General features: G+C 39.6%; 1 protein-coding gene across 3 annotated transcripts in view; it reads right to left on the bottom strand.

Moving 5' to 3' along the window:
* Positions 1-27,240, bottom strand: part of LOC124163338 (putative thiamine transporter SLC35F3) — an 85,310-nt gene that overhangs the window by 33,228 nt on the left and 24,842 nt on the right. For all 3 annotated transcript variants that reach the window (XM_046540172.1, XM_046540171.1, XM_046540173.1), the window contains exons 2-7: positions 14,205-14,513; positions 8,202-8,329; positions 5,213-5,422; positions 2,948-3,345; positions 2,057-2,358; positions 689-867 (exon numbers count right to left, since the gene is read on the bottom strand). In XM_046540172.1, the coding sequence (XP_046396128.1) occupies positions 689-867; positions 2,057-2,358; positions 2,948-3,345; positions 5,213-5,422; positions 8,202-8,329; positions 14,205-14,439 (1,452 nt within the window). In that variant the 5' untranslated portion in view covers positions 14,440-14,513. The remainder of the gene's footprint in view (positions 1-688; positions 868-2,056; positions 2,359-2,947; positions 3,346-5,212; positions 5,423-8,201; positions 8,330-14,204; positions 14,514-27,240) is intronic.

Raw genomic sequence — 27,240 nt, 5'->3', positions numbered from 1 at the left:
AATCAAAACGGGGCCACTGGTTCATCTGACAGACAAAGAGTTGTACTCTCCATAAAAATTAACAATTAGGGTAAATAATGATTGCAGCCTTTCTGGGCATATAGTATCGTGGAAGGTTACTTGGGATTTCCCCTGGGTCAGGTTCTCCATCACGGACGACATTTTGATGCACAAGTTCATCACAAGATCCAAATCAGGGAATCAAAATTGACGTGATGACAATGCATGACTCATGCATCGAAAAATAAGCCATGATGGAAAAACTGATCTGGGGGAGATTCTGAGTAACCTTCCAGGGAACAATTAGAGTAATTTACTATAGCAGGTAACATTTCCTTAATCATCCATTCCTGTCACTAATTGTCACTATTGCTCCCTGAGATGATGATGCAGGGGAGACATTATCATTTGCACAACTATTTATCTGAAAAGTCCCAGAGAAGTGATATGGGTTTTTGAAATCATTGCACAATGAAGATGAAGTTACAGAACTGTTTTTCACTTGATTCATTATCTCCAGAATCATTTAATTCATTTACTCATTTCACTAACCAAGGTGTTTTTGAGGAAAGATACGTAGATGACTTTACATGTCACACTCTCGGGTGCTTGTGCATTTCACCTTAAAAAGGCAGCTTGTGTTGAACTGGAGCAAGCAAGCATACACAATGCACACACATCCACTCACCCTGACACCCACAAACTGGTGGTGGAGGAGTACCCAGGAGAGGAGGTAGACGCAGCAGGCATGGGTGGCATACAGGGCCATGGCATCCGTTGAGAACAGGATGCGCAAAGAGTGGACGTACATATAGTTGTAGCCAACCCACAGGAGGCAGAAGAGACAGCATCGCGTCAGGAAGCGAGCTGTGCCAAAGCAACAGAGAGAGTGAACCTACCAACATGAGCACTCATAATGTTCAAGAATAAGGCAGAGCCATTTCCAGAATATCCCCACTGACATTTGCCACCGCTACCAACGATAAATCTCATAACCCCATGAATGTAATCCTAAATTAACATTTGTGGAGAATAAACCCTATAATATTATTTAAAAATAAGGGGTATGAGAACAACTGAAAATCTGAAGAAAAATACCTGACTCGACTCAAAGAATTTTTTGAAAATTGAGTCAATTTGAGCTGGCAGTGGTTGATTCAAGAAATTTGCAAAACTAGATACAAGGATGCTTTAATGCCGGTGAATTCATATGGTTAGAATAGTTTTAAATTTAATTCTTCAATTTCCTTGCACATACAATCATTGCCATACAGTCCTAGGTTATGTAATATCAAAGATATTATTTTAGTCCTAGGTTATGTAAGATATTATTTTTGGGATGATAGCATATACTGTTTTATGGCAATTATTAAATGCATTATCTTACACCACTAGTGAGTGGCTGTGATTTATCCAGCAAAAAATATGCAAATATTTCGCATAACATTTCTTATGCACCCACATCACTTTCAATGCATTGACCAGTGACAAGGGAATCGCAATTTTACCTAATATCCAAAAATTCAGGAGCAAAATAAAAAGTTCATCCATCAAGTGCAGAACTCCTTCACCTTGCATTTTGTTGGCTATTTTGATGAACAAAAACCTTTACTGGTAACCTAACAAACAACATGAAAATATTCTTGAAGCCTTTGCTCTATGGCCCTTAAGGCCTGATTACATGGAAAATTAACACATTCAAGTCCAAATGTTTAAGCCCAATAAAGAGCACAAAATTAATAGTCTAACCACCCAACTTGTATGAATGAATGAACATGAAATTAATGATACAAAATTCATTCTTATTTGGTTCATGCATAGGTAAATTTTCTGTTCTGGTCCACCAGATTTGTTCCCGCATTCACATATCAACTCGTACGTGTTAATATACCATGTATCCAAGCCTTTACAGCTGATTCAGGGCCATTTCCTGCTGTATTTTTGAACAAAATCATTTTTTGATGAATTGAATTAGAATGAATGATGTGAATTTGAGTAAGCATGTCATAATTGCTTGCCCACAGCCATGAAGCAGCAAGGAGGGCATCTCACTCACCTGGGGTGAATCCCTTGTCTCTGAACCTCTGCATGGTGTCGCCAAGCAAATCGCAGCACTGTCGCCCTCCAGCCTTGTGGTGATGATGGTGGTGGTGGTGATGGTGAGCCTTGCGTTCCTTGCGGCATGCACACCAGTTGCAGCAAGAGGTGGAGCGTGAGGGGGGAGGTGGTTGCGGGGAGGCCACCGCAGGGGATGACGGGGCCAGCGATGGAGGGACTGTCGCGCGCCTCCTCCGCTTTTTGCGTTTCCTCCCTCCCTCTCCTCTCTCAGGAGAGGACCCTCTTGATGAAGACGAACCGCTGCAAACATTCATCATGGACACAATCATCAACCCCGAAATTAAATATGTACAGTATTACTCTTGAATTAAATAATTTTGAAATGGAGAAGTTTCTAATGTCTACGCGCTCATACTTGCATTGAACCTGTTTAACCCTTAGATTGCTGGAACATTCTTATGAATTTTGCACACTGACTGCGGGATTTACCCAAAATTTTTATTGCTGCCTGGATATCTATTACTTGGGCACTTTCCCACGCCATAAGGATCGCTAAGGGGCTTAACTAGACCAGCTCTTGCGACAGGGGGTTCCTCCAACACAGGAGGTCTCTTCTGCATTGTCTGGCAGCTAAAATCGTGAACTCCCACAGCTCAAAGGTTACACACGTGTCACAGCAAGATAAATATGAGATTGAGTATCTACATGCTTGCTGAATTCATGATCAATTCATTTTGAATGAATATTTTGAATGAATTGATCATGAGAGACTTACTGCTAGTACAAGACTAGATATATTTTTTCCTTAACGTTAGCAGGCATTCCAATTGTCATGCCTTTGGAAATATTCAACAAAATTGTGAATGCAGGGAGGAAATGTTTGGCGTACCCATTGCCTTCATCCTCAGAGGAAGAGGAGGCCGATGACGACGAAGAAGATGATGTGTCAGCATCCGATGATGCTGCCCCGCCTCCCCTATCCACTCCCCCACCTCCACCTGCCTCCCCTCCATCACCACCCCCACCATCCCTGCGCCTGCGACGCCGTCGGCAGCACAGGCAACAACAGCAGCAAGAGCAGCAGGAGCGCCAGCAGCGAGAGCGCTTGGGGGGCGGAACCTGTGAAGGCCCGGACGACGTTTCCGCCTGCTCCTCCTGCTGCGCAGACTTCTTGGAGTGGCAGGGAGAGGCGAGGAAGTGCCCAATGGCATAGATGGGGAAGAAAAGGATCGTCCAGTTGGTGCAGAACCACGTTGTGAGGAAGGGCGCGTCGTATGCCGGGGGCACCTGACAAACAAGCAGATTCAATTGCTCACTCACCTCCTCGAAAGGCTAGTCGATCACAAAAAGCATTCACTTCAGCTTGCAAAGAGTGACCCACACTACACACTCATGGCATCAGGGGCAGGTTTAGGGGTAGTTTCAGAGGGGTCATGACCTCCAACCAAATTTTACCAAAAAGTTTTAAAATATAACTGATAGCTTCAGGCTTGACTTTGTGAAACCTCTCCATATTGGAAATAAAGGAATAAAACTTTGTAAGGTTCACTATTATATTACTATGGGCATGACCCGGGTTTTGTAACATAGTTACATCTTCAGGTCTTCACCTGAAGATGTAACTACGTTAAGAAACCCGGGTTGTGCCCTTATCAATATAATAGAGAACCTTACAAACTTTAATTCCTTTATTCCCAAAAAGTTTTAATTTTTATTTGTTTAATAGTTTTTTATCCTTGTAAAGGAGTAAATGAAGCCTATATACAAATGCATGGTTACAAGTCCCATATGTGAGAGAAGTTTGAGTTTTATTTATCGTAGAGCATAGCACTCCCTACAAAAAAGTTTTAACAGTAAAATCTCTCCTAGGTGGTATTCCATACTCCCTGGACCCAGGTCATAATTCCCCCAACTTGATGCAGAATTCACCCCTGCATGGCATAGCTAGCAGAAGGTATCTATTGATATCCAACATGGAGTGACTGGAACACAATAGACACCCAGAATTCATTGAGTCAATGCCTCACCATATGATTCATGAAGCTGCAGCGAGTAACCTGTTGTTCACTGGAGATGTTGAAGTGGATAATTATGAGCCATACATACCTCAATGAGGAAAGAATATTATCTTAATAATTCTGCATGACATCAACCTAATAAAAAATGACAAAAGAACTTTTGTTCCAGATATGCTCATTATTAGTCACCTGTATGACCCACCAGTTCCAATGAAGATTCAATCATTATAAGATACATAATTTATCCCTCGAATCGTTTCCCCTCAACTCAACAAACAATTCATACTAAGGGTTGCAGATTTTGATCAAAGTTTGTGTGCAAATGCATAATCACCTTAAACAACCTACGAAAGTTTTGAGAAACATAATGATATAATTTATGAACTTTTAAATTTTTACATAAACATTGCCTTAAATCATACTATTTCTGATATCTCTATTCAACTTTGTTGCTAAGAAATGATTTTTAACTCACTTTACATATTGGCATTTGTTTTAGGCATTCAGAGTAAATTTACCTATGTTCCATTTCATGCCATTTCCCACCATAACCACTCTCTTATAATAATGAAATACCTTTCCCCAAATGCTATATCTCACAATCAGATAAAATTTTTTCAATAATCTCAACAAATCTAACTTCCTGTTCCAAAGAAAATGTAAAAGGGAATTCATACGGCATTATTAAAATATAACTGATGATTTAAATTTATTCTCCCTGCAGACGAAACACTGAAAATAATTTGATAAAATTATATGGTACCAACTGAGACGAAGAGAAACCAAAACTCTTCTGCGAACAGAAATGGAACCTTGGAGGACTACAGTATACAATCATGTGCCATCCTCCAGAGCCCGAGACTTTATTTCCCGGGCGTCAGAGAGGGGATGACAGACAAAATAAAAAAGAGAGAGATGCCAGCATGATAAGGAAAGCACTGACTCCTTCAGTGGTAGGGATAAGAGAGGAAGGGAAAAGATAAAGAATCCTGATTCTTTCATTTGAGCAACATGGCCTATCATCTGCAAAACCTAATTTGCTGTTCCTAAAGAAATCGGAGATCATCCAATGAGCATAAAAACACAAAGATTTTTCTTCAGATTATCCTTTTGGGCAAACAGAAAAAGAATCTCACCTTATTAGGATTCGGAAGTAGGAGGCGTGTACTGGGGTCTCCACCTGTAGGGGGGGCTGGTACAACGCCACCAACATCACCTCCCAGTGGGTCCACCCTTAGCTCAGGCAACGGCTCCGATGGCCCCACATGGTACAGGTACTTGATGGAATGCGTGGCACCCACCCATGATGCTGTCACGCAAACCGTCACACACACACCACAGTACATCTGTGCATGGAAAGCAAAGATGAGACAAACATGTGCAAAGAAAGCACAAAAGAGAGATTAAAGAGACAAGTGGAGCTACAGGGCCTTCAATTTCTCGTCCCATTCTCATTCTGCAATGAGAATAGGGCCATTAGGAAAAACTTAGGAGAAAAAAAGGCAACTTTAAGACCTGGAGCTGGCAGCAAGTGCTGAATATCAAAGGAATGGATAGAGTGAGAAACAAAGGGGTGTATTGAGTAGAAGAAGTAGAAATGGAACTGTGAAGCACCATGCACTGGAGAAAGAGCTGGTGAATAGCCCATCACATAAGGCATACTGATTACAAGAGAAAAATAATGAGGGGGAAAACTGAAAGAAATGATTCAAAGGAAACCTCAAAAGTTTTAGGATAGCGCCAGTTCGCAAAAAGAATGAAGTTACATGGTTTCGTATTTTCAAGAGCAAGGAATCTGAAGCTAAACATATGAGAAGATGGTTGCACTTTTCCACCTTGTTATTTTAATGAGTAAGGGAGACTAGGGAGGACTGGAACACATTTTGGAATACAATTTTTTGTGAAAATGTTAGCTGCTTAAATTAAATATTTTTGCAATCCTTAGTTGCCTTGACCCTTCTACATTCCATAGAAAATTCCTCAAGAAATTAGAATGGGCGATTACTGTGGAATTTAGCATTTTCTGAACATATGACATTTGTCCCAGTCCTCCCTCATTCCAGGAGGAATGGGACGGTTAGGTGGGAGGAATGGGACACAACTTATAGGAGCAAAAATGGTAAGAAAAAATAAATGATTAATTCAAAATATGTAAATAATAGATATTGTAGTTATTTATGATCACATTTATACAATTTACGGTATCAGTAGTAAATGTAAGCAAGGGTTTAACTTTTTCAGTGTCTTCAAAGAAAATTGGAGAATTAAGTTTTGAACAATATCTTTTTTCTATATGAAACTAATATCTTCTTGTTCAGGGAGGAAAATTTTTAAATTGGCTCCCCATTTTCGCATGAATTTTACAGTATCTCCATCATCATAGTCATTACTAAAACCTTTCCCTGTGTAGTACAAAAGAGGAAAACCATTCCACATAGCAGATTGCTTTGAAAAATTACACTGTCCTTGTCCTTGGAAGCCAATGCTTTCATTGCATGTCTTGATAATGCAGATTTTGATGATTTATTTACTCTTGCTACCTCTTTCACACTTTTGCCTTCATCACAAACCATCTTCACAGCTTCCAGAATGGTAAAATTTGGTACCGGTAGCATATCTGGACTTTTTCACTATTACCATTCTGGATTACTTATTAGACATAATAGGGTGGTTTCCTATTATTTTTTTACTGCCTAAATCGAAAGATTATTACACCTGGAGTACGTATTTCACGCATTTAGATTTTTAAATGACGATATCTATTTTTCGCGATTAAGTGAAAAGTGAAAATTTTCAAGCGAGCGAAAACGCGACTCGAAAGTATGAATGCAGGGAAATCTCTCCGTGAGACTTATTTCTGGGTCCTGCTGCCCCCCTGTGAGGTGACCTTGAGGCGAGGCTTAGCGCTGATATGACGCAGACTGCTAGCGGGTAGCTGAGTACCCTGCTGGCTGGTAGCGCTTGTCTTAAATAAGGATTATTAATACCTTATCAAATGAAGAAAACTTTCCGACCTTAGCCAGTTTTAATAAGTGATTATTAAGACACATTTCCCTGAGCTCTACGCCTCATGCATGCATTGGTAACCTCAGACGATGTATAACTCCTATCTTCTCGTATAGAAACTAGGTCCCTGTGACGTCACGAGGAGTGGCATTGCATGGGTGCCAATCTGGCCCTTTTCAAATGAGGATAAAAATGGACCATTGCCATTTGTCTAAACCGCTATTTCTAAAACGAAATAATTTGTATATTTTGAATACACTAATGGTGGGTAACGAATCGAAATCAATGCTTTTCGTTTTCTTTGATGAAGGAAACTACCCTATTATATAATACTAAAAATCAGCACTCCTTATAAAATAAAACAAAAAAATAATAGTGCTTGGAAGGAGTGGGACACTGTCCCATTACTCCCACATATCTGATGTACCAGACCTCCCTTAAGGGCCATTTTGTATTTCACATGTAATATTAGGTTTTAAAAAACAACTAAATGTTATTATAATTATCAGTTATAAGCCTAAAAGACATGCATTTTCATCAGTCCTTCCAGCGAGAGAAAGTCATAATTAAAATAATAGAAATTTAAAGTTAAAGCATCTCACAAAAGTTTCCAAAATTGGTGTGAAAACCAATATCCTCTTCTTAACTCACAATGAGAGATGTGAGCCAGGAGCCATTTTAGGAGGAAATGCAGCTACTGCTCCTCATACATGTGAGAAAAGCAAGAGCTAAAAAACTTAAACCAAGAGAGAAATTTTAACTGTCCCATTCCTCCCTTGTTTCCCCTAATTATTTACTTTACAACAGAGGATTAATGAAGGACGACACAAACATCCATGCCCTGGATTGGGACCACCTACACAGGTGGGATTCAAACCCACGACCTTCGGCGTTTGGCAGGCGAGGACTTCCCCACCGCCACCGAGGCCAGCTGAGTGTGTTCATTGGCTGCAGGAGACAGTCAATTCTGACCAACCGTGGAAGACCCCTGCCAAGAGCACCCTACATGCATTCTGCATACTCATGATCTTCCAAATGTATTTATTAAATCATTACGTACCCATTGGAGGGACAACTTAAAAGGATGGAAGAAGCCATAACTGGCATATGCTTTCATACCTTCCGTGCTGACCTCGAGCAGCATGACTTGCGGAAGTTGCGCAGACTCTGCATAGCAGATGCCCTGCGCCGTCCACCTCCATCTTGACCCTGTCCAGTTGACACCTGCTGACCATGACTCTCACAACCTGATCAAGGAAGCACAAACAAAATTGGAGGATGTATCATCATGTTCCCAATGATTGTGAGTAAAGGCAGTAGCGTGTTTAACGTGACCTTGAAGTGATAGAATGTCATACCTTTCCCATTCCCTTGAAATAATATTGCATACATGTCACAAAGCTAGAGTGAAATGTTATGTTATTTACACGGTTCATAACCTCAAATCTAGCAATTTTACACATTTTTCATTTGTTTAAATTCTAACTTTTTACATAGAGTACTTGACTTGATTTATAATACATTGCCGTGTACTAGCAACCTTAGAAGGAGTAAAAAGTACATAAATATTTAAGCAGAATTTAATTCATACGCTGGTGCAAAGTGATTCCTAAGTAATGAATTAGAAAGATTGTATTTCCTGTCTTCCACTTAGACCACTCTCATTCAATGACATGAGCTTCATAATGAAGTACAACTATTACTCAAATACTAGAGTATCTTAACTGGTATCATCACAAACTTCTGAACGTGTTTTTAAAATACCTAAAGAAATATAAAATACCTGAAATGAGAGTCTTAACCCTCCGGAACTCGCGCTGAGCCTGATAGGCTCACATTGTTGATATTTTCTTAATAGTTCTTCCACAATTCTCAATGATGCGCTCAGATTTTCTCTACCTTTTCCTTACTCTTTTAGCAACGTTTTACATGCGCAGAATATCCCGATGAACTTATCATAAGGTTGGAATATGATACTTTTGCTTCGCATGCACGCGGTGTGAGCCTCTCAGGCTCTACGCGAGTGCTCGCGTTACATTTTTGATTCTCACTCTTAGCCTTTTCTTTTTCTCTGATTGCCTGTATAGATACAATGTAGGCTGTTATGGATAGCCTCTAACACTATACTCCTAGTAAAGGTTCTTTTTCTGCCAAATTGGCTTGATATTTTGAAAGTTAAAATATTTACATGGGTGTATGTCTGAGAAGCCATTGTTGCTCTTCCTACTGTAATTACAAGCGCGCTATAGTTGACGCAAAGTAAGCTACTTGTATTGATTTCACACAATATTATAAGTTACAGCTCGTTATAATTACACCTCTTCTCGAGAAGTGTATTCACTTCGCCACTCGGTGGCCATAAAATTCGTAGCACATGGTCATTCTGACTAGAGAGTGCACAGATATAGGAGGTGCTCTTCTCGCTGAAGTTTCAACTGCGCCAGTTTCCGCCACAAAACCGTGAGTATTCTGTTTCAGCATGCTGGCAGTGATTTTTTGATTGCGAAAATTATAGAAAATACAATGAATAACATCAACGAAGACAAAAAATGATAGGATAGCTGCAATTCATGAGTTATTTGAAAAATTTGACAGTCAATCGTAAAAGTTCTTACATTATTGGTGAATTCACAACCCTTTATGAGAAAATTGTGGATTTTCGAGGTTTTTTCGCATTCCAGCAATAAATCCCTAGTATGCCCAACAAATACGGGATAAAAAATTTTGCTTTGCTAGGTAGATGCTAGAATATTTTATACTCAGAACTTTGAAGTGTATGCTGGTAAACAACCTGACGGATCGTTTTTGGTCAACAACAGCCCTTCTGATATCGTGATGAGGTTATACTCCCCATCAGCAGTACTGGTAGAAATATTTCGATTGACAATGTATTTGCCAGTTTTTTGTTTAGTAAATGAACTCTTGAAATTCCAACTTGCCGTGGTTGGAAGAATTCGCAAAAATAAGCGGGAATTGCTACTTTTTTCGTTGAAACAAAAAATAAAAAATACAGTTTATTTGATTTCTGCTAGAACTGTTTTTTTGCGTCATACACTCCAACAAAGAATAAATTTGTGTTTATGATATCAACCATGAACTATAATAAAAAAATTATGAATGTAGTGGAGATGAAAGAAAGCCAGAAATGATACCTTTTTATGACATGACAAAATCGGGAGTAGATACACTAGATCAGTTATGAACAGCATACAATGTATCAAGAAATGCACGGCGTTGTCCTATGCCAAGTATTAAAGTTATGCTAAATATTGCTGTGGTAAATTCCTACATTTTTTACCTCGGAAAAAAAAAAACTTAGAAGTAAAATCTCAGAGAGCGTTATTTAGGCAATTGTCAGCTGGGCTCGTAGATGAACACGTGTAAAGAAGGGGAACCATAAAATCGCTCCCCAAAGAGTTAGGGCTAATTTTAAGACGAGCCTATCAAGACTAACATAAAAGATTAACCAAATGCAACTACAAGAACAAAGAATCCAAACTTTTTGAAAAATGAAAGGAATTTGAAAAATGTGTGCAGACTGTGGATACACGAAAAATATATTTACCGGGTATGTCTGCAAAAATAGTAGAAAGGGTATTTGTCTCGAGCATACACATTTATTGTATAGTGCATGCTTGCAGTATAATGTTCATTGCTAAATTTGCCTTATAATATTTTTTCTGTTCTAATATTAACACTGTGTAGTGGTTTAACGAGTCAATAAATCAATAACAAGTAATAGTAATCTATTTTATATCATACTCGATATGAAGAAATAATTACATATTTTATCAGATGTAAATGGACTTGATTTTCATGAAATGGACCATTTCAGCAATATTAGTTTGATTTAAACAAAAGAAGAGGAATAATAATCGACTTTAATAGGTGAGGACTTGAAAAAGAAAATTGAGCCTGACAGGCTCAGCGCGAGTACTCGCGTTCCAAAAAGGGGAGCGAGTCCTGCAGGGTTAAAATCCTATGCAAAATGAATCTTACGAATATGTGAATGCTGAGGAAACATTGCCTCTGAGGAGGAGTGAGTTTTGAAGTTGTGCCACTAGTGACATTACCCATGTAGTCACTAACGACAACTTACATAATGCTATTAACACATTCAATGCAGTTGATATTTTCGCCATAACCTCCAGTGACGGATGGGTGATTTTCCTTCATAACAGTGGTGTTGGAAGTAATACAACAGAATTTGCAATTTTTTTTGTTTCTAAAAACGTTAATGACATACATGTATGCCACCCGTCACCAGTAATTGACAATTCACGCTACCCGCATTACACACATGCAATTTTACTTGTGTGAAGGAGTAAACTTTTCATATTTCCGTTTATAATACTTCTTCTACCGTTGATTCCTTAGGTTAATGACGAAAATATCTTGGAATTAGTCTTTACGTGTAATTTTTTTGTTTCAAAGGCCGTAGATTTTTTTTCAAGTAACAGAAGTAGAACACACAATGAACGGCAATAAAAATATAAATTTATGAAATAAACATTTTTTTTAATCAAAGCAAATCTATGTTACCTCAGAGTTATTGCAAAATTGAAACATTTCAATAAAAATTCTTACAAATTTTTATGATATATTTGAAAGCAAGGCCTTAGACAGAGCCCTGGTTGACCTTCACATTCTGGGCAAATCGTAGTCACTGTCCTACGGATGCCTTCACGGTTAGCAGAGAAATGAAGAGCCTGCATCATTCCTAAAAACCTATCATGGCACATTTTCTCCCAAATATCGGTACTCGCACTAACTCTGGCCTCCTCCAATCGTTAGAAATCGTGCTAACCCTAATTGCGCCCATGTGGAGAAGAAGGCCCAGCCAAGTTTCCAGTTCTTCCCTGCCCAACGGCTTCCAATCCATTATACCCTTAGTGAAGGCCCTTGGTGAAGGATTTCGGAGGAAAATGCTTTCTGCATTTTTCTCTGTCTATGAGAGGATTATTTCAAAGAAAATATCATTTGCAAGTTGAAATAATCCCTGGGAGTGCCGCTGGTAGGGAGGAACTCCAACCTTGAGCCTTAAAAATTATCCAGCAAAATAGTACAATTTGTGTAATGGAGTGTTGCATATGTGATTAATATGTTAGTTTTTATGAAAAGGAAGAAAATCTGCAACTAACCCCAAGACGTATGAATAATTCAGAAAATGAAATAAAATCGAAATGAATAGAGGATTGGTAATTGACCTAGCAAAACGAATGAGAAAATATGCCGTAAAAGTAGGAAAAAGACCCAAAAAATCACCCAGGATAAAGGTAATTTGCAATAATAAAAAAAGTTCCTATTAAAGAAATTCAAATATAACATAATTAACTGAAGCACCGCACTAAGATCATTTTTTTATAATGTAGTGAGTCTGAAACGGGGATAAATATCTTCAATAAAAAAGTTAGTCTAATCATAATTTTTGTGATTGCACATAAAATATGAATAAATTAAAAATGAAGGTAAAAAAACAAATTAAAAAAAATAATCCATTTGTAAGACATGATGATGATATTTACAATAAGAATAATGAAAAAGAGGTGAAGGAAATGAAAAGAAAAATCTCAACCTGCCAAATTGTTCCAAAAATAGCACTAAAGAAAACAAAAAAACACTAAAAATGAAGGAACACGTAGAACAAGGAACGGATACTTCTGCAATGATGTAAGGTCACTCCCGAACTGCAGGAGGGTGAAAAAGTAACGCTAGGCACGCTTGGAGCACCCTAGTGACCAGCGGAAAAACGAACTCCCGAAGACATACATTTATGTCTTCCGCCTGAGTGGAAAAGCCTTCATGGCATATATATATGTCATCCGCACTGAATGTGTTAAGAATATTTACACGAAACCAACAGTTTTTGCCCTTGTTCAAAATAGATATGAGCGCTATGAAATAATTACAATTCAATAAGAATTAGATAAGAAAGTGAGAAAAGATTGTTGTGTTTTACATATATTTAAACATCTTTCATGCTTCCATTGTATTTTTTTTTACCACTCAGGTGTCTACTCTTGATAGCCATGTTGGCAAATTCCTATTGTGTTTTGTTGTTTGGCATTTTGGGATGGCTTCTTCGGTGGTGATGCTCTATTGTGAACCAACCATCTTTTGGAGACTAGATGTCTACTAGAATTATGTATAATTGTCGATGATGGTCAAATTCATGGTTATTAGAAGACAAAAAATACGCTCACACATTGGGACTGTACCCACCACGCTGCTCTAGTAAAGCCAGAATGATTGTATAGTAAGCCATTTAGCAGTTCAAGCTGTACTACTACTTCCAGGAGTACATAACTTGTTGATAGCCACCAATTCTTCCTAGCAATCAACTAATAGGGTTCATACCAACTTTCCATTTATATTTCTCTTACATTTCCCTGATTTCCATTTCGAATAAAAAAATTTCCCTGACTTTATATTAATGGTAAAGCAGTCACATAGTGGGATTTTAATGGAAAATGCAGCAGGGTATTCAAAGAAATTAAGTCAAGTCCTGTGGCACCCAGCCAGGACGGTAACATAACTTAATGGCTTGAACATAGCAACACTCCTTGCATTCAACCAAAATTTCCATCTTTTTGCTGCGCTTCTGGAATTTTTCACCATCATGCTTTAATTTCACTGACATTTCTAAGACTATTAAGTCCCAATCATTATTTCCCTGACACATCCCTGACTTCTCTGACCACTATAAATCATGAAACACCGCCACAAAGCAGCATGTGATATTCTTTCGATCAAAAATCTTGCACACTGTCATCTTATGGGCATAAACATCTTATTTTTACCCTCAAATATCCATTTTATGACCTCTCTCAAAATGGCAGCTGAACAAAAGGGGAGTTTTGTTTTCAAAGAGTGGACTTAACAAATAACTTAGGTAAAGGGAAAGGAGAGCAAAAATGGTCAATCCAGCAAAGACAAACTACACAGCATGGGAAAATTAATGAAGGGTGTCTATTCAGATACATTCTTGGAAACGCTAACCTTACGCTGTGCCAGACACTAACAATTGGCGCTAACCTGAACTGTAAAAAGGGAAAAGTCTTCTGCCAAACGCACCTGGTGAGAGTGAATGCAAATTCAGGCCTCCAAGCAAGGATGACTCACCGAGATTGTGGGGTGAGTTGCAACTAGGAGGAGCAGGAGCAGGGGGTGGGTGCAGTTGGCCGGGTGCTGGCGCCTGAGGGGAGGAAGGTCCATTGGCCACCACGTCACCCCCACTGTCGGGGGCCGTCACTATGACGACAGAAGGTGGGGCGGGGCGGCCCCCAGATGATGACGAAGGCCCCGCCCCTGCTGTACGCCTCGGGTCGAAGATGGTCGTGATCTCCTCGCCCCTCATGGCCTACTCAGCCAATGTCCATTCTCATTCCCACTCCTCACACACCACATCGACTGAGCCAGCAGCAACTGCAACTGTGAGAAAGAATTATAGAGTATATCTAGAATTAAATAAATATAGAATTATAGAGTATAATTATAATTCATGATATGATTTTCTATTGGTCCTACGTTTTTCTGTTACACCTGAATATTTTTCTTTAAATGAATTGTGATACTGTTTCAAATGTATTTCATATGTCTGAAATGTTGTGTGGCTAGATACTTGGGTATCTGTATTCATGATATAATTTTTCATTGGTCCTACGTTTTTCTGTTACACCTGAATATTTTTCTTTGAATAAATTGTGGTACTGTTTCAAATGTATTTAAAATGTCTGAAAATGTTGTGTGGCTAGATACCCGGGTATCCGCATTCGTGATGCAATTGTATGTATATGCATGTATAGGTTTATATTTTGTTTTTGTTTGTAGTTTTATTTTTTCTCTATTTTTTGCAATTACTGAGTCTTGATGTACTGTTTTTTTCCTTATGAACATTTGTTAAATGAATTTTACTGAATTGTTGTAAACCTGTAAATTATCTCATGGGCCAAATGGCCCACGATAATAAATTAATTGAAATTGAAATATATGCTCACTATTGGGTGTCTGAGTAAAAAAAATCTGTACCATCCAAAAATGGTTAATTTCAAATCCATAGGAGGTTTCACTAACATATAGTTAACCTTTATCATCCTTGCGGACCCAAAGGGGACCACCTAATGTTTGCATTTATGGCCTTGTATACCCTTCAGGAACCACTGAGACACACTTCATTTAAAATCGGCTTCTAATGAGTTTCGTTGCTCAAGAGTTAACTGGAGAGCTGCTTTTATTTTAAACCTCATCATCATCATCATCACTGGTCAACAATCCTAGGATTGGTTTGACGCAGCTCTCCACTCAGTTCTCCTATCAGCTAATCTTTTCAAACCTACGTATTTCTTCTCTTTCACATCTCTCTTTACTTGTTCCATATATTTTGTTCGAGGTCTTCCTTTTCCATTCTTGCCTTCCACCTGTCCTTCGACGATTGTCTTCATCAGGCCATCATGTCTCAAGATGTGGCCTATGAGGTTGTTCCGTCTTCTTATTAAGGTTTTCATGAGGCTTCTCTTCTCTCCTACCCTTCTTAGGACTTCCTCGTTACTAACTCGGTCGATCCATTTGATTTTCATCATTCTTCTGTAGCACCACATTTCAAAGGCCTCTATCCTTGCTTTCTCCGCTGCGGTCATTGTCCATGCCTCACTTCCGTATAGGAGCATACTCCAGATGTAGGTTCTTATAAATTGTTTCTTTACTTCCATACTTAAGTTTCCTGCTGTAAGCAGGTCTCTCTTTTGGTGGAATGCTCTCTTCGCCTGGGCTATTCTGCTGATAATTTCTTTCTTGCTTCTCCCGTCACTAGTTATCTTGCTTCCCAAATAACAGAATTCATCCACTTCTATCAGTTTTTGCCTCCCTATTTTAATGTTGGTCTTGACTTCTTCTCTTCTGCTGCATACTAAGATCTTGGTTTTCTTCGTGCTTATTTTCAGTTGATATCTACTCAATACCCTACCCATATTAACCAGAATATTTTTCAAATCCTTCTCTGTTTCTGCTATAGTGGCCATGTCATCGGCAAATCTTAGCATGCTTATTTTTTCTCCATGGATATTCACTCCCAATGCCTTTTCTTTGATTTCAGGCCATTTAAATGCTTGGCCATGCAACGATACATCTGGGATTTAAATCTATCCTTTAAAGGTTAATTATTAAAATATATGGAATTGTATTAAAACTGAACACACACATCCTCAATCTTTTTTATATGTAACGTCAGCTTGCACACACAAGGATTTGGCTATCTTGCATTTTTTTTTATTTTTGTTTTTTTTTTCGGAAACTAGAGATTCTCATTTCTCTTCAGAATTCTCCAAGTGTTATTAATTTAGACTATTCAATCAAATGGGCTTAGAGTAAAGGAATAACTAGTTCGAAAAATTCTTCATAACAGAGGAAAGTACTCCGTCAAAGTAAATTCCATGCTAGAGTGTGGAAATTGTATTTTTTATTCTGTGGTGTTGTACAGTGTGTACTTCCACACTTGGACAGGTTTTTATAAGTATGCCAATCAACCCTTAACCCTATATACCTGAAAGGAGCTTTTCCCTATAGATTTGCTATAGTTTATACAGAATAGAACAATTTCCACCCTATAAGTTTTCAAGGTCTCTGTTATTGGCGGAAATTTAGTAAGCCCCATCACACCATGGGGAGAAAGAAACCATAGGAGAGAGGGAAAAGACATGAGTCACATAAAAAACGCCATTGGTGGGATTGCAAAATGAATAAGTATTCATTATTGTATTTAAAGTTTAAATAATTGTACTTTAATGACAACCAAAATAAACCTTATGCTTAAGTAATAGGATTTTTCTCGGTGCATGGTCAAAATTTCGCATGAAAAAGAGTCAAAATACACACTTACTCGAACCCAAGAGAATTTTGAGTATTCGCCGCATTACCGCGGTAATTCGGTGCCTTTACCTATTTCCAAGAATATTCCCTATACCCAGCTCCCCGTCGATGCTCATGTAATGCCTCCTCGATAAGTTAATGTAAGTTAATAAATTAAGCATTTCCTGGTGCGCTATTGAGATAGTCAAAGTAACATATTTAATAACAGATAAGAATCAGATCTAAATGTTCCATGAACTAATGGGGCTTATTCTGTGCTGGGAAGCAACGAAAATTACTTCTAATTTGAAAAATAAAGGAAGGGAAAAACTGACCCATAAATGGCAATTGGAAAAATAACAAAAAGTTCCAATCCAATTTTCTCCTGGACTTAAACGTGAATTCCCTAACTTTCTCAGAATTTCAAAGTAATAAACACATTAACATTCCAATTCCAGGTTTCCTTTAAGATCTCCAGCCTATACCAGCGTAGTAAATGAACGTATCAAAAATACATTATTTTTGCATTGATTTACTTGAAAAAATTAACTATGTATATATATCTCGGAGTTAAGACGCATTTTCGAAGAGGCCCGCAAGATCATTCTGGTCGGTATTCTTGCCAGAAAACCTTCCCGAAATCCATCCCCTTCAGAGGATGCAGGGGAAAAAATATCCATCAGTCGATACGTCCTGCTACAAATCGCGAACCCACAATACCGAAAGACTTATCAGTACGCACACAAACAAATGAGCTCTGCGTAGAACGTGAATGCACATTGCGGGGGACCGGATTTCCTGACGATTAGGCAGCCCACACGGCATTTGTGTACTCGCGGGTTGCAGGTCACACAGGGAACAGCGTGTCATGGCGGCCTAGACGATGACTATGATTTTAATAAATAAATATTGAAGAAAGTCGGATGTGTGAGAGGCTGCGACTCCACGATTTCATCCTCCTGGGGTTATGATAATGAACTAATCTTTAAAGCGTGCCTCCTAAATTAAGTCATAAATATTTAAACATCCAGCGCCCTTTACATGAAGAATCACGTACCAGAATGCAAAGCCAATTCTGCACTGGACGTAAGAGCTGAGTTTTAATCAATGGAAGAAGATTGAGCAGCCGTACGAATACTTTGAAATGATCACAGTTCCAGCCTCCCTGAACAGCCAGAGACTGTTGCAACCACATCAATGCAGTAAAATGCATTTATCCTGGTTCTTTTGATTTGTTATAGCTTACACTTGAGTTAACTTTCATTGTTTGCAATGCAAAGCAAAAATTCGTGCAATAATTATACCTAGGCTTACGGATTAGATCAATTGGACATATCAATATACGATCCAATCCACGCGTTGGTTCATGAGCCCCTTCTGTTGAGGCAGAGTAGGATGGTAGCTCCAAAGAGATTTTCAGTTTTCAGATCATCTATACTTTCAGATATTTTTTTTCATGAAAACCTGTTTTCTAGAGAAATAATTGCATGTTTTGATCTTTTAATTATATGCAAAGAAAAAGAATTTTTTATGGATCGAATCGAAAACAATTAACGCGCATGATGTACGAATATGGTCGAAGTCGAATGGGAATGTTTTTAGTAAATAAATAGAAGACTTTTGTTATCAAATAGATTATCTGTATTGTACACTAAAAATTATATTCTCCAACAGTTAACACATTAAATTATGCTCTTTGTAAAATAGTTAAGACAAGAGTAAAACTCATTATCTTTAGACCGTAAGTGCGCAGTTATCTACTCAAAATTGTTATCATCAGAGGCGAACGCTGCTATCGCAACTTACGCATTCTGACGAGCGGTTATTTCCGTTGGAAGATATGGTTACTCATCCTTTAAAAAATGAAATTTACTTACAAGGAGACATCGCCAAAGTGATGTTCGGGATCTGAATGCGGATGTTATTTTTTAAACTATATAGGTAAGATAGAAAAATAGTCACGGCTTTCTTTCACATAGGCCAGGGTTCGAGAGATATTCGCATGTTAAGATTTCGCGCAGCAAGAAGTGCCTTGAGTAAGCGCTCCCTTTCAACTATGGCCGTGGCGCGCGGTGCGGTCTAGGGCGTTAGTCCCTAGACCGCACCGCATCGTCCAGTAGTTGGTTCCCGGGTTATCCCGGGTTCGAGTCCCAGTGTCGGCCATATTTTTTCTCTCTTCTAATTTTTGAAATCAATGTTACATTTTATCCCCATTCGTTTTATTAAGTTACTTCGCGAATTTTTAAATTTAATATAAATTTATGGATTTTAAACGAACCTCCGAATTGTGCCCTAACACGCGAATTGGAAGGCGTATATAATGACTTACCCGCAAATTCCCGGGAAATTTGATCATCCTCGCCCTAGCCATTGCTCCCACAGCCTCTTCGTATACTCGTAATCTCAAGTCTTTCTTCTCACTTTCTCAGAAATAAACACCATTGCCTATCCTCACATTCAGTTACAGAACTTAACCAGTTTCCCCTCCAACCCATCCAGTACTATGACCCTGCTTTCCAGCAGCCTACTCAAGTCGTTTTCGAGGTCTTCTTTCTTTACCTAAGCCAAATGCAAATGCAGGCTTGCATTTGGCACTTTCAAGCCAATAGCTTTCCGGGTTTGAACGTGGCATCCTAATGTCTATTCCTAACCCCCCCTCCCCATACACCTCTCCCTCTTTTCCCTTTTCTAACACTCTCCTTTCCAAACCGTTCTTACTTAAGCTGAGGAAGAAGTCAGTAGTGCTTCGAAAGCTTCGAGTTTATTTTTCCAGTGTGAGTGTTTATTTTTTGTGTCTCTGTGTTTATTGATATTGACTTGAACTATTTATATATTATATAGACGATTTATATAGTAGTAGTATATATATATATATTTATTTATTTATATAAATAATATAAAGGAACTTCTTCTTGCCCTAGGGTGGGCACACAAAAAAACTTAGAGATTGATAGAAAAACGAAAAATAAAAAAGTGGGGAACTTACGGGGAAAGGTTGTTTCTACAAATTTTCGATGGGACCCAGCCCATCTTTCTCAAGTGAGAAGAGGAGGGAAAGTGAGGAAAGGGCATAAGGAAGGGTGCAAAGCAGAGGGAAAAACGGTGGATGGGAATTGATTGTGTTCTTTCTAATGGGCGCGGTTGATTCCTGGTCCAGAAAACGCACGGAAAGCCCAAATACATGCCTGCTCCACATCCTTCAGCTCTAGGGGGTGGTGGACGGGGGGAGGGATGCCAATATTCCTACTGTGTAGCACTCGTCAAATAATGATTTATGGGAGGAGGCATGAACGGCAACTGGAATGGAAGCAGAAACAGAAGAAACGCTATTGCACGACGAGCGATGCCCGTTCATTCGGATGCAAAGGGGAGTGGTGGATAAGCCGATGTAAAAGGCGGGGCATTTCTGGCATAACAGTATACATACAATGTTTTTTGTTGTGCAGGAAATGTCAGACATTGAGGGGAGAGGGAAGGCAAAGAATTGATCGGGAAGAGGTTCGGTGATGAGGATGCGACAAGTTTTGCACGGTTGCATGGCGAGGGTTGTGGTTTAGTATGTGTAATTTGCTTGGGCAGCGGTTTTGTTTTTAAAATGCTGGCCAGATTTGGTGGTCTTTTAAAGACGAGTGAAGGGCATCGCGGGAAAAATCTGGACGTGGTTGCATTGTCAGAGAGGATGGGGAAAAGGTCTTTTAGGGACCTACGCAGTACGTCCACGCCCGGAAAAAAGGTCGTGCAGAGGGAAAGAAACTGCGACGAATTGTCCCCGCCTAGTTGTTTCGGGACATACGATTTTTTTCGGATTTTATTACGGAGGAGGGATTCCGGGTAACCCCTTCTCCGAAGGTCATGGTGTAAATTGGAAAGAAATCTATTAAGGGAGTCTGGAATGTTGCAAATTCTGTGACCACGGATGGAAAGAGAAAAAGGGAGGGATCGTTTCGTATGTGTCGGATGACAGCTATTGTAATGTAGGTATTGCTGTTTGTTAGTGTTTTTAATGTGTGCAGATGTGTGAAATTTATTGTTAGTGAGAGAAATGTCCACATCAAGAAATGTGACACGAGTGGAGGAGGAATAGAATGTAAAATTTACGGATGAAAATGAGTTGAGGCAGGAGATGAAAAAATAAGGAATTCCATGCCATGTGGCCACAGGAGAAAGATTTCTCTCATCGTAAGTGAGTGCATTAATACTTACGACAACATAAGGAAGAAAGTCAGAGTGCGAGGGATATTCACGCTACATCTATTAATATGAATATAAATTAAAAGAGGAACCAGACTAGACAAGGCGAAAAAATTACGTTAAATAATTGCAAAAGCAAATAGAATCCCACTCCGAATGCCGGTGGTCGCAGTAGATTTTAATCGGAATGTAAAAGAAATTATGTAACAGCAGCTGATGTATGCAACTGAATGAAATGTATCAACAGAGTATTGACGAAAACTGACCTGAATAAAAAAATCATTGAAAACTTATCGATGTTGATGATTTTAATCATGACCCTATCACTTGATAAAAACAAAAGATGCCTTATTTTTTCGCAGGGGCACCTCCGGAACCTCACCTCACTTCATCCAACCGGAATCTACGGTCTTCATCGATTGACTGACCTTATCACGGTCAAATGATCTAATCCGTCGATCCGACAATATACATATTTTTAGCTAAAATATTTATTTAATAATTTATAGCTTTTAATACATTTCATAAATTTAAAAAAGTTATTAGACAATCTATAGAGTGCCATCCTGCAGTCAGAGGTGGAAATTACTGCAGTAAATAGTGGAAATTTCAACGACAACCGCCGATTCCATATACACTTAACTTTTAAAATATCAAATACTATTTAATAATAGACTGCGAACTGAAAATGTACATGCAGCTAAAATACGATTGCTGTAAGTTACCACTTTAACTTACATAAATAATATTTTATAACTAATGGACTTAGTGTACGGAAAACATCCGTTCTAGTAAAATATGATTGAGTAGGTCGCCAACGATTCGTCCGCTGGGAAAGAATGGAAAATTATAATATAAGTTATGAATTTCTGACTTCACAACACGGAGGCTTGGAAAAATTCACCCACCCATGGTGAAAAGCGGTATAGTTCATCTACTGTTTTGTTCATTTGAAAATATTCTTACAATGGGGCAAGTAATTACAATCGTATTGTTTTGAATTCGCACATAGATTCGATGATCTACTCATAATGCTTTCAAACTTTTCTAAAAGTTTGAAACGTAGGCTTACGCAGCGAGACTCATTGGTGTCAACGGCTTCCGGGAGCACCTGCGTATTGCGCTTTGTCACGCGAGTTTTCGCGGTCATTGCAGGTCGCATCATCAGGCGATGAATAAAAAGTTGGTGGTCAATTAATATACTCGTTAACCCTCCTCACTCCACCGGAGTGGTGGGGGAGAAGGGGACAGTTCGCTCATTGCTCAAGGACAGTGCTGAGAGTTCTTCTGACGTCAGCGTCACCCTTCTCCCCCACGAGCGGGGGTGGTAGAGTGAGGAGGGTTCACGAGCATATTAAATGACAACCATCTTCCAATTTCTTTTCCTAAAAGTCTTTTGTATCACACTGGTCGCTGATATCATTATCGGATGAATTTTAGCAGTTTTGGTATCTGATTTCTCTCCTTTCTTCGGCAATGGGCAAATATAACTGAAAATTTTCCTATATATCAACTTTAATCCAAAATTCGGAAACGATGTGACTTTGCGTACGTTATTCTATCCCATTTATATAAAATAGTAATATATGGTCAATTTTTGACAACAGCCGGCTACGATGCTTGAATTGTAAGACAGTTAATAGAATCATTGTAACATTAAGGCCGTTTTACTCGTGGCATGTATTTGCACGACTTAGGACCGCATTCTTCACTCATCGAACGATCAACGGCGCGAATGCATTGACGCAATTAGAGCACGGGCTATTAAGCCATCTCGCGGTCATGCGTTCTCGCATGCGTTCAAGCAATTCACCGCTTTACACATCACAATTTATGCAAGTACATGCATCGTTTAGAAAGGGCTTTACAAGTTACTGTAATTTGGAATCATTGTTTGTCTCCAAGAAATTTATTAAACTTTGGAGCAAATATTTGCTAATATCACCATGCCCGAGTTTGTCTCCATGCCTTGCCAAAGCCCTGAATCCACTTGTAATATGTTCTATTTTTTCAACCATTGCATTGAATTTTCGACATTTGTCGATCAAATTTGTATGCTTCCTTAAGTATTAACGAAACTAACCGTTACTAATAAAGTTAAGAATGAAGAGCTATAAAATTCATTCCTAACAGTGCGTGAAAATCTCGCTGGATCGTAATCGGGCCAGGAAACAAAATATTGCCAAATTAAACGTTCAGTTCCTCACCCACCGGGGCTTTGTTAGAGAAATTTTCATACAGATTACTGAACCTGTGTACGGAGCAGCCCAAAACAAGGGGGCCACGCGTTGTTCCCGCTGCCGCTATCTGTGGGCTATCGGAGGAAGGAGGGGCGAAACCATAGAAACGAAGAGGGATCAATGCGGTGGCGTGCGTTCTCCACTCGTCATCCGACGAGTTCTTCGACCACATAATTCCTGTAAGTCGTAGACATAGCCGCAACAGTGACTTAAATCAATGGGAGAGAATGTTGCAAAGATGTTGCAACATTGCGAGACGTAGCGATTGGGAAAGTTCGCGTGATAATTACATCCACTAGATAGGATTCAACGTGTCCTCGAAGATCATTTTATCATATTTCTTCAAGTTCAAGAGATTTCGGAGAGCTGACGAATAAAATGGTATGGACGAATCTAAGAAGAATTAACGAACCTAGGTATTTTTCGCAAGGAAAAGTACGGCAATAGTGGGCCAACATTTCATAGGTGGGCACGGTTTATTCGGTAACTGACGGGCAAGGTTGTTGAGGTTGTCTTCCGTAGCTGAAGCGAATAGCCAGCTCCTCTTTATGACGATAAAAACCATTGCAGTTCCACTGCAATACAAAATTCAAAATAAATAAAAAATAATAGGCGAAAACAATTAAATTGCGCAGCTAAGAGTTTGGAGGATAATCGCTTAAATCGATTTTCTTCCTCTTAATAAAAACGGGCAAGACGTCGGAGTCTGACAGGCACTCGTCAACATGCAAACTTTCAGAGTTGATTTTTCAAGACTTATTTGATGGTTCGGGTGATTGAGAATTAAAAAATAACTAATAAAAAATGCAGTAAAAACGTGGAAATTTCCACGTGGCCCAGGTAGATGTTTTGGTTGGGTTCTCTCGAAGAGAACTCGAATCAGGTTTTCGTCGTATTAGCCCTCGCTAGCGCGGCCGATTTAATCTCGGTGGCTTTCGTCGGGTATACTTCATCCTTCGTTTGAGTCGAAATGGTGACCTTGAAGTATCTTGCGGTGAAGGTGGATGCTATTTGCTCTCTGTATTTTTTTCTAGCCCCGAAGAACCGTATTTCCACAACCGTCTTCCACGATTTCCTATCCAATTTCCATGATTATGCGCTCTTCCATTAACTTTGGTAAAGTGAGAGAGTGCACGGGATGGGTATCTTTGCAGTTTAAACAAAGTAGGCCACCCTAGCATTCTGCACCACTGTGACTATCCAGGCTGCAGCGCAGGCAGGTGTGGCTCTTCCCTAGCCTCGTGAGGCCATGTGCGGGCACTGGCAGCATCTTATTGGTGCCGGTACAAAGTTCCGCACAGGAACCGATTCATAGTCAATTAACACCTTGTCGGGGGAATGTCGGGCGTAGTTAGGACGAGAGACGTCAAGTTGGTTCTTTCTCCGTTGCGCTTTATAGTGAATTGAGGGGTATCGGAGACTCCTTGCAATGCAATATCGGGTACAATTTGGACGATCTCTACATACAGAAGATCAAAATGGCTTACCACACCCCTAAAGGAGTTCGAAGTGTGGTGCAAATACACGTTGACCGGTATGCCGCCGAGTTTTTAGTTTCCAGTAGTTTCTCTGAGCCTTTCTCGCTGCTTCGATAAGCAATGTGCATTCAGGCAGTTTTCCGACGGACTTAAGGACTCCTGAGACCAAGCAAGATAAAAATTTGTTGATAAGAAAGAGGGACACCTTTTAAGGATCTACCCTTACTTTTGGCACCTCATCAAAAAATAGCGCTCTGAAAGAGGCCGGATGCTAGCTCGTCTTATTCCAAAGCACCTACCTAAGCACCCCACGCTCTCTCCGTTTTTCCTCTACTTGCACCTTACCTGCACATTTCTTCGGTATCCGGACGCTCCTTTCCCACCCATAGCTACTGCAACCTATGCGACCTACGAGCCTCACCACGGCAATGACAGCGAATGGGAGAGGTGAGTGCCGATCACGTGGGGACGCCTCATATGGACTTCGGAGAGCAAGCAGCTTTTCAGCGGGCAGTTGACCGCGAGATGTAGTGTGTGTAACATGTGTTAATCGATATAATAAAAGCATGATCTTCACAGCGGAAAGTGTTTCAATCCTGTTCCCTGTACTTCCTCTAACGGACCAGTTGCGGTCATAATTCTTACAGCTGACTAACGCGCGAAACATTATCCCTCCAGTCTGAATCCGGACAAGATCTTTTCGTTGGAGGAGGATATTCGCTCCCCATTCGCTACCAAGGAGCCACAAAATCAGGACGCCACACCGCGAACGGGTGTGGGCTTCAGGGCTATCTTCCGCCGAAGGGACCCTTCACAACCAGCACGCCTTCGGCCGCCCTACGAAGATCCCTTTATCTCCAGCACTACCACCGACCCACAGCGGTCGTCCCCATCGCCGGCCGTGCGGTTAGCTTATTAATGAGATAGGCTAGATTTACGCCTCATGTTTACAGAGAAGGGGTTCACACCTGGCTGGGTGCCGGAAAACTCACCAATCAGGATACCCTTCTCCTCGTTACAGATCTCCAGGCACGGCGAACCCTTATTGGATCTTCCACCAGATGGTATGGTCTCACACAATTTTCCCACAAACTCTAGATTCAACCCTTTTTGGTACGGGGGTTTATTTTCGGGGTATCTTCTCCCCGCCATTTTAGCCGTCACTTTCGGCAAGAAGAGATACTGCTGGAGTATTCTGCACATCCCCACCCGCAGGGAATAATTATTCTTGATGGAAAGCAGCAGCACCTGTTTATATTTTGAAATATCAAGTGCCGACAGTAATACTGATCAATAAATGATACAAAGCCAATATCATTTCAAGCCTTCCTATAGTATCCGTAGGATGAAACACATCGATGTAATAACGTAGAAAGCTTACTATTTAAGTATTAGACGGTTGTTACAGCCTTTAAGGCATGCATTCATATTTTTCTCTGGAGATATTTTTTCACCGAAGATCAGCTTACGGCGCTCAACGCGATGTAATTCATTATCCAAGCGATTTCAACTCCTTCACTGTATGAATAATGAATTTGCCCAAGTGCAAAGTTATACAAATTTATACCAACAACCCTAGATTTACAACTTGCATGAGTAAATAATAAAGACAAGAGAATTGCCTTTTCCCTTTCATGTAATACAAAATAAGCGGATGAGAAAGGTCGATCGATCCCCCTTAAATCTCGAGGATTAAGGAGGGGGCGACCATATCTTATTTCTTTTCTGCAAAATAACGACTTTATCGATCTCTGAGTGTAAAATAGCCGGATATAATGCATACGACTATTCAAAAATTTCGTGTCCTGACAGTCTCATATTCTTATCGTATCTTCTCTATCGTTTTCTTTATGGGTTGGGTATGAGGATTCTTTTACACGCACTGATGTGGAATTCCATTCATGAAAAGCCGAGTTTTCACGATTTATGAAAAGACAAGAAAATACGAAAGCCGCTGACGGGAGAATATAAAAGAAACTGAGACGACAATTGAAAAACTCTGCACTGCAGTGACCTGAATATGACGCCTGAAATACCGACGAAACTATCGTGCTTGGAAATGGACCAACGGGATAAAAATCTCGGAAATCCTTCAGCTGAATCTAAACTCTATACCAGAGGCATAGACAAGGATTTCATTTTTATGAATGGTGCTGTTGTGATCTCGCTTCGCATCGTCAACAACATGAAATCACATCTTGCCGCAAAACCTCAAACAAAAGAAGATCCAAGGCCTTCAGATCGTATACACACAGGGCAACTTTTATAAAATGGCAGATAAAATAACGTTAATGTAAATAACAAGAAAAAAGTTACATTAATAGCAGAAAATGGAGAACACGAGTTACGTCTCAGATATTATAGTCGTTCACGATGCTACTAGATTCAACGGGATAACGATTAAAT

The sequence above is a fragment of the Ischnura elegans genome, chromosome 8, assembly GCF_921293095.1.
Source record: "Ischnura elegans chromosome 8, ioIscEleg1.1, whole genome shotgun sequence".
Lineage (NCBI taxonomy): Eukaryota > Metazoa > Arthropoda > Insecta > Odonata > Coenagrionidae > Ischnura > Ischnura elegans.
This window is presented reverse-complemented; position numbering and strand designations above follow the sequence as displayed.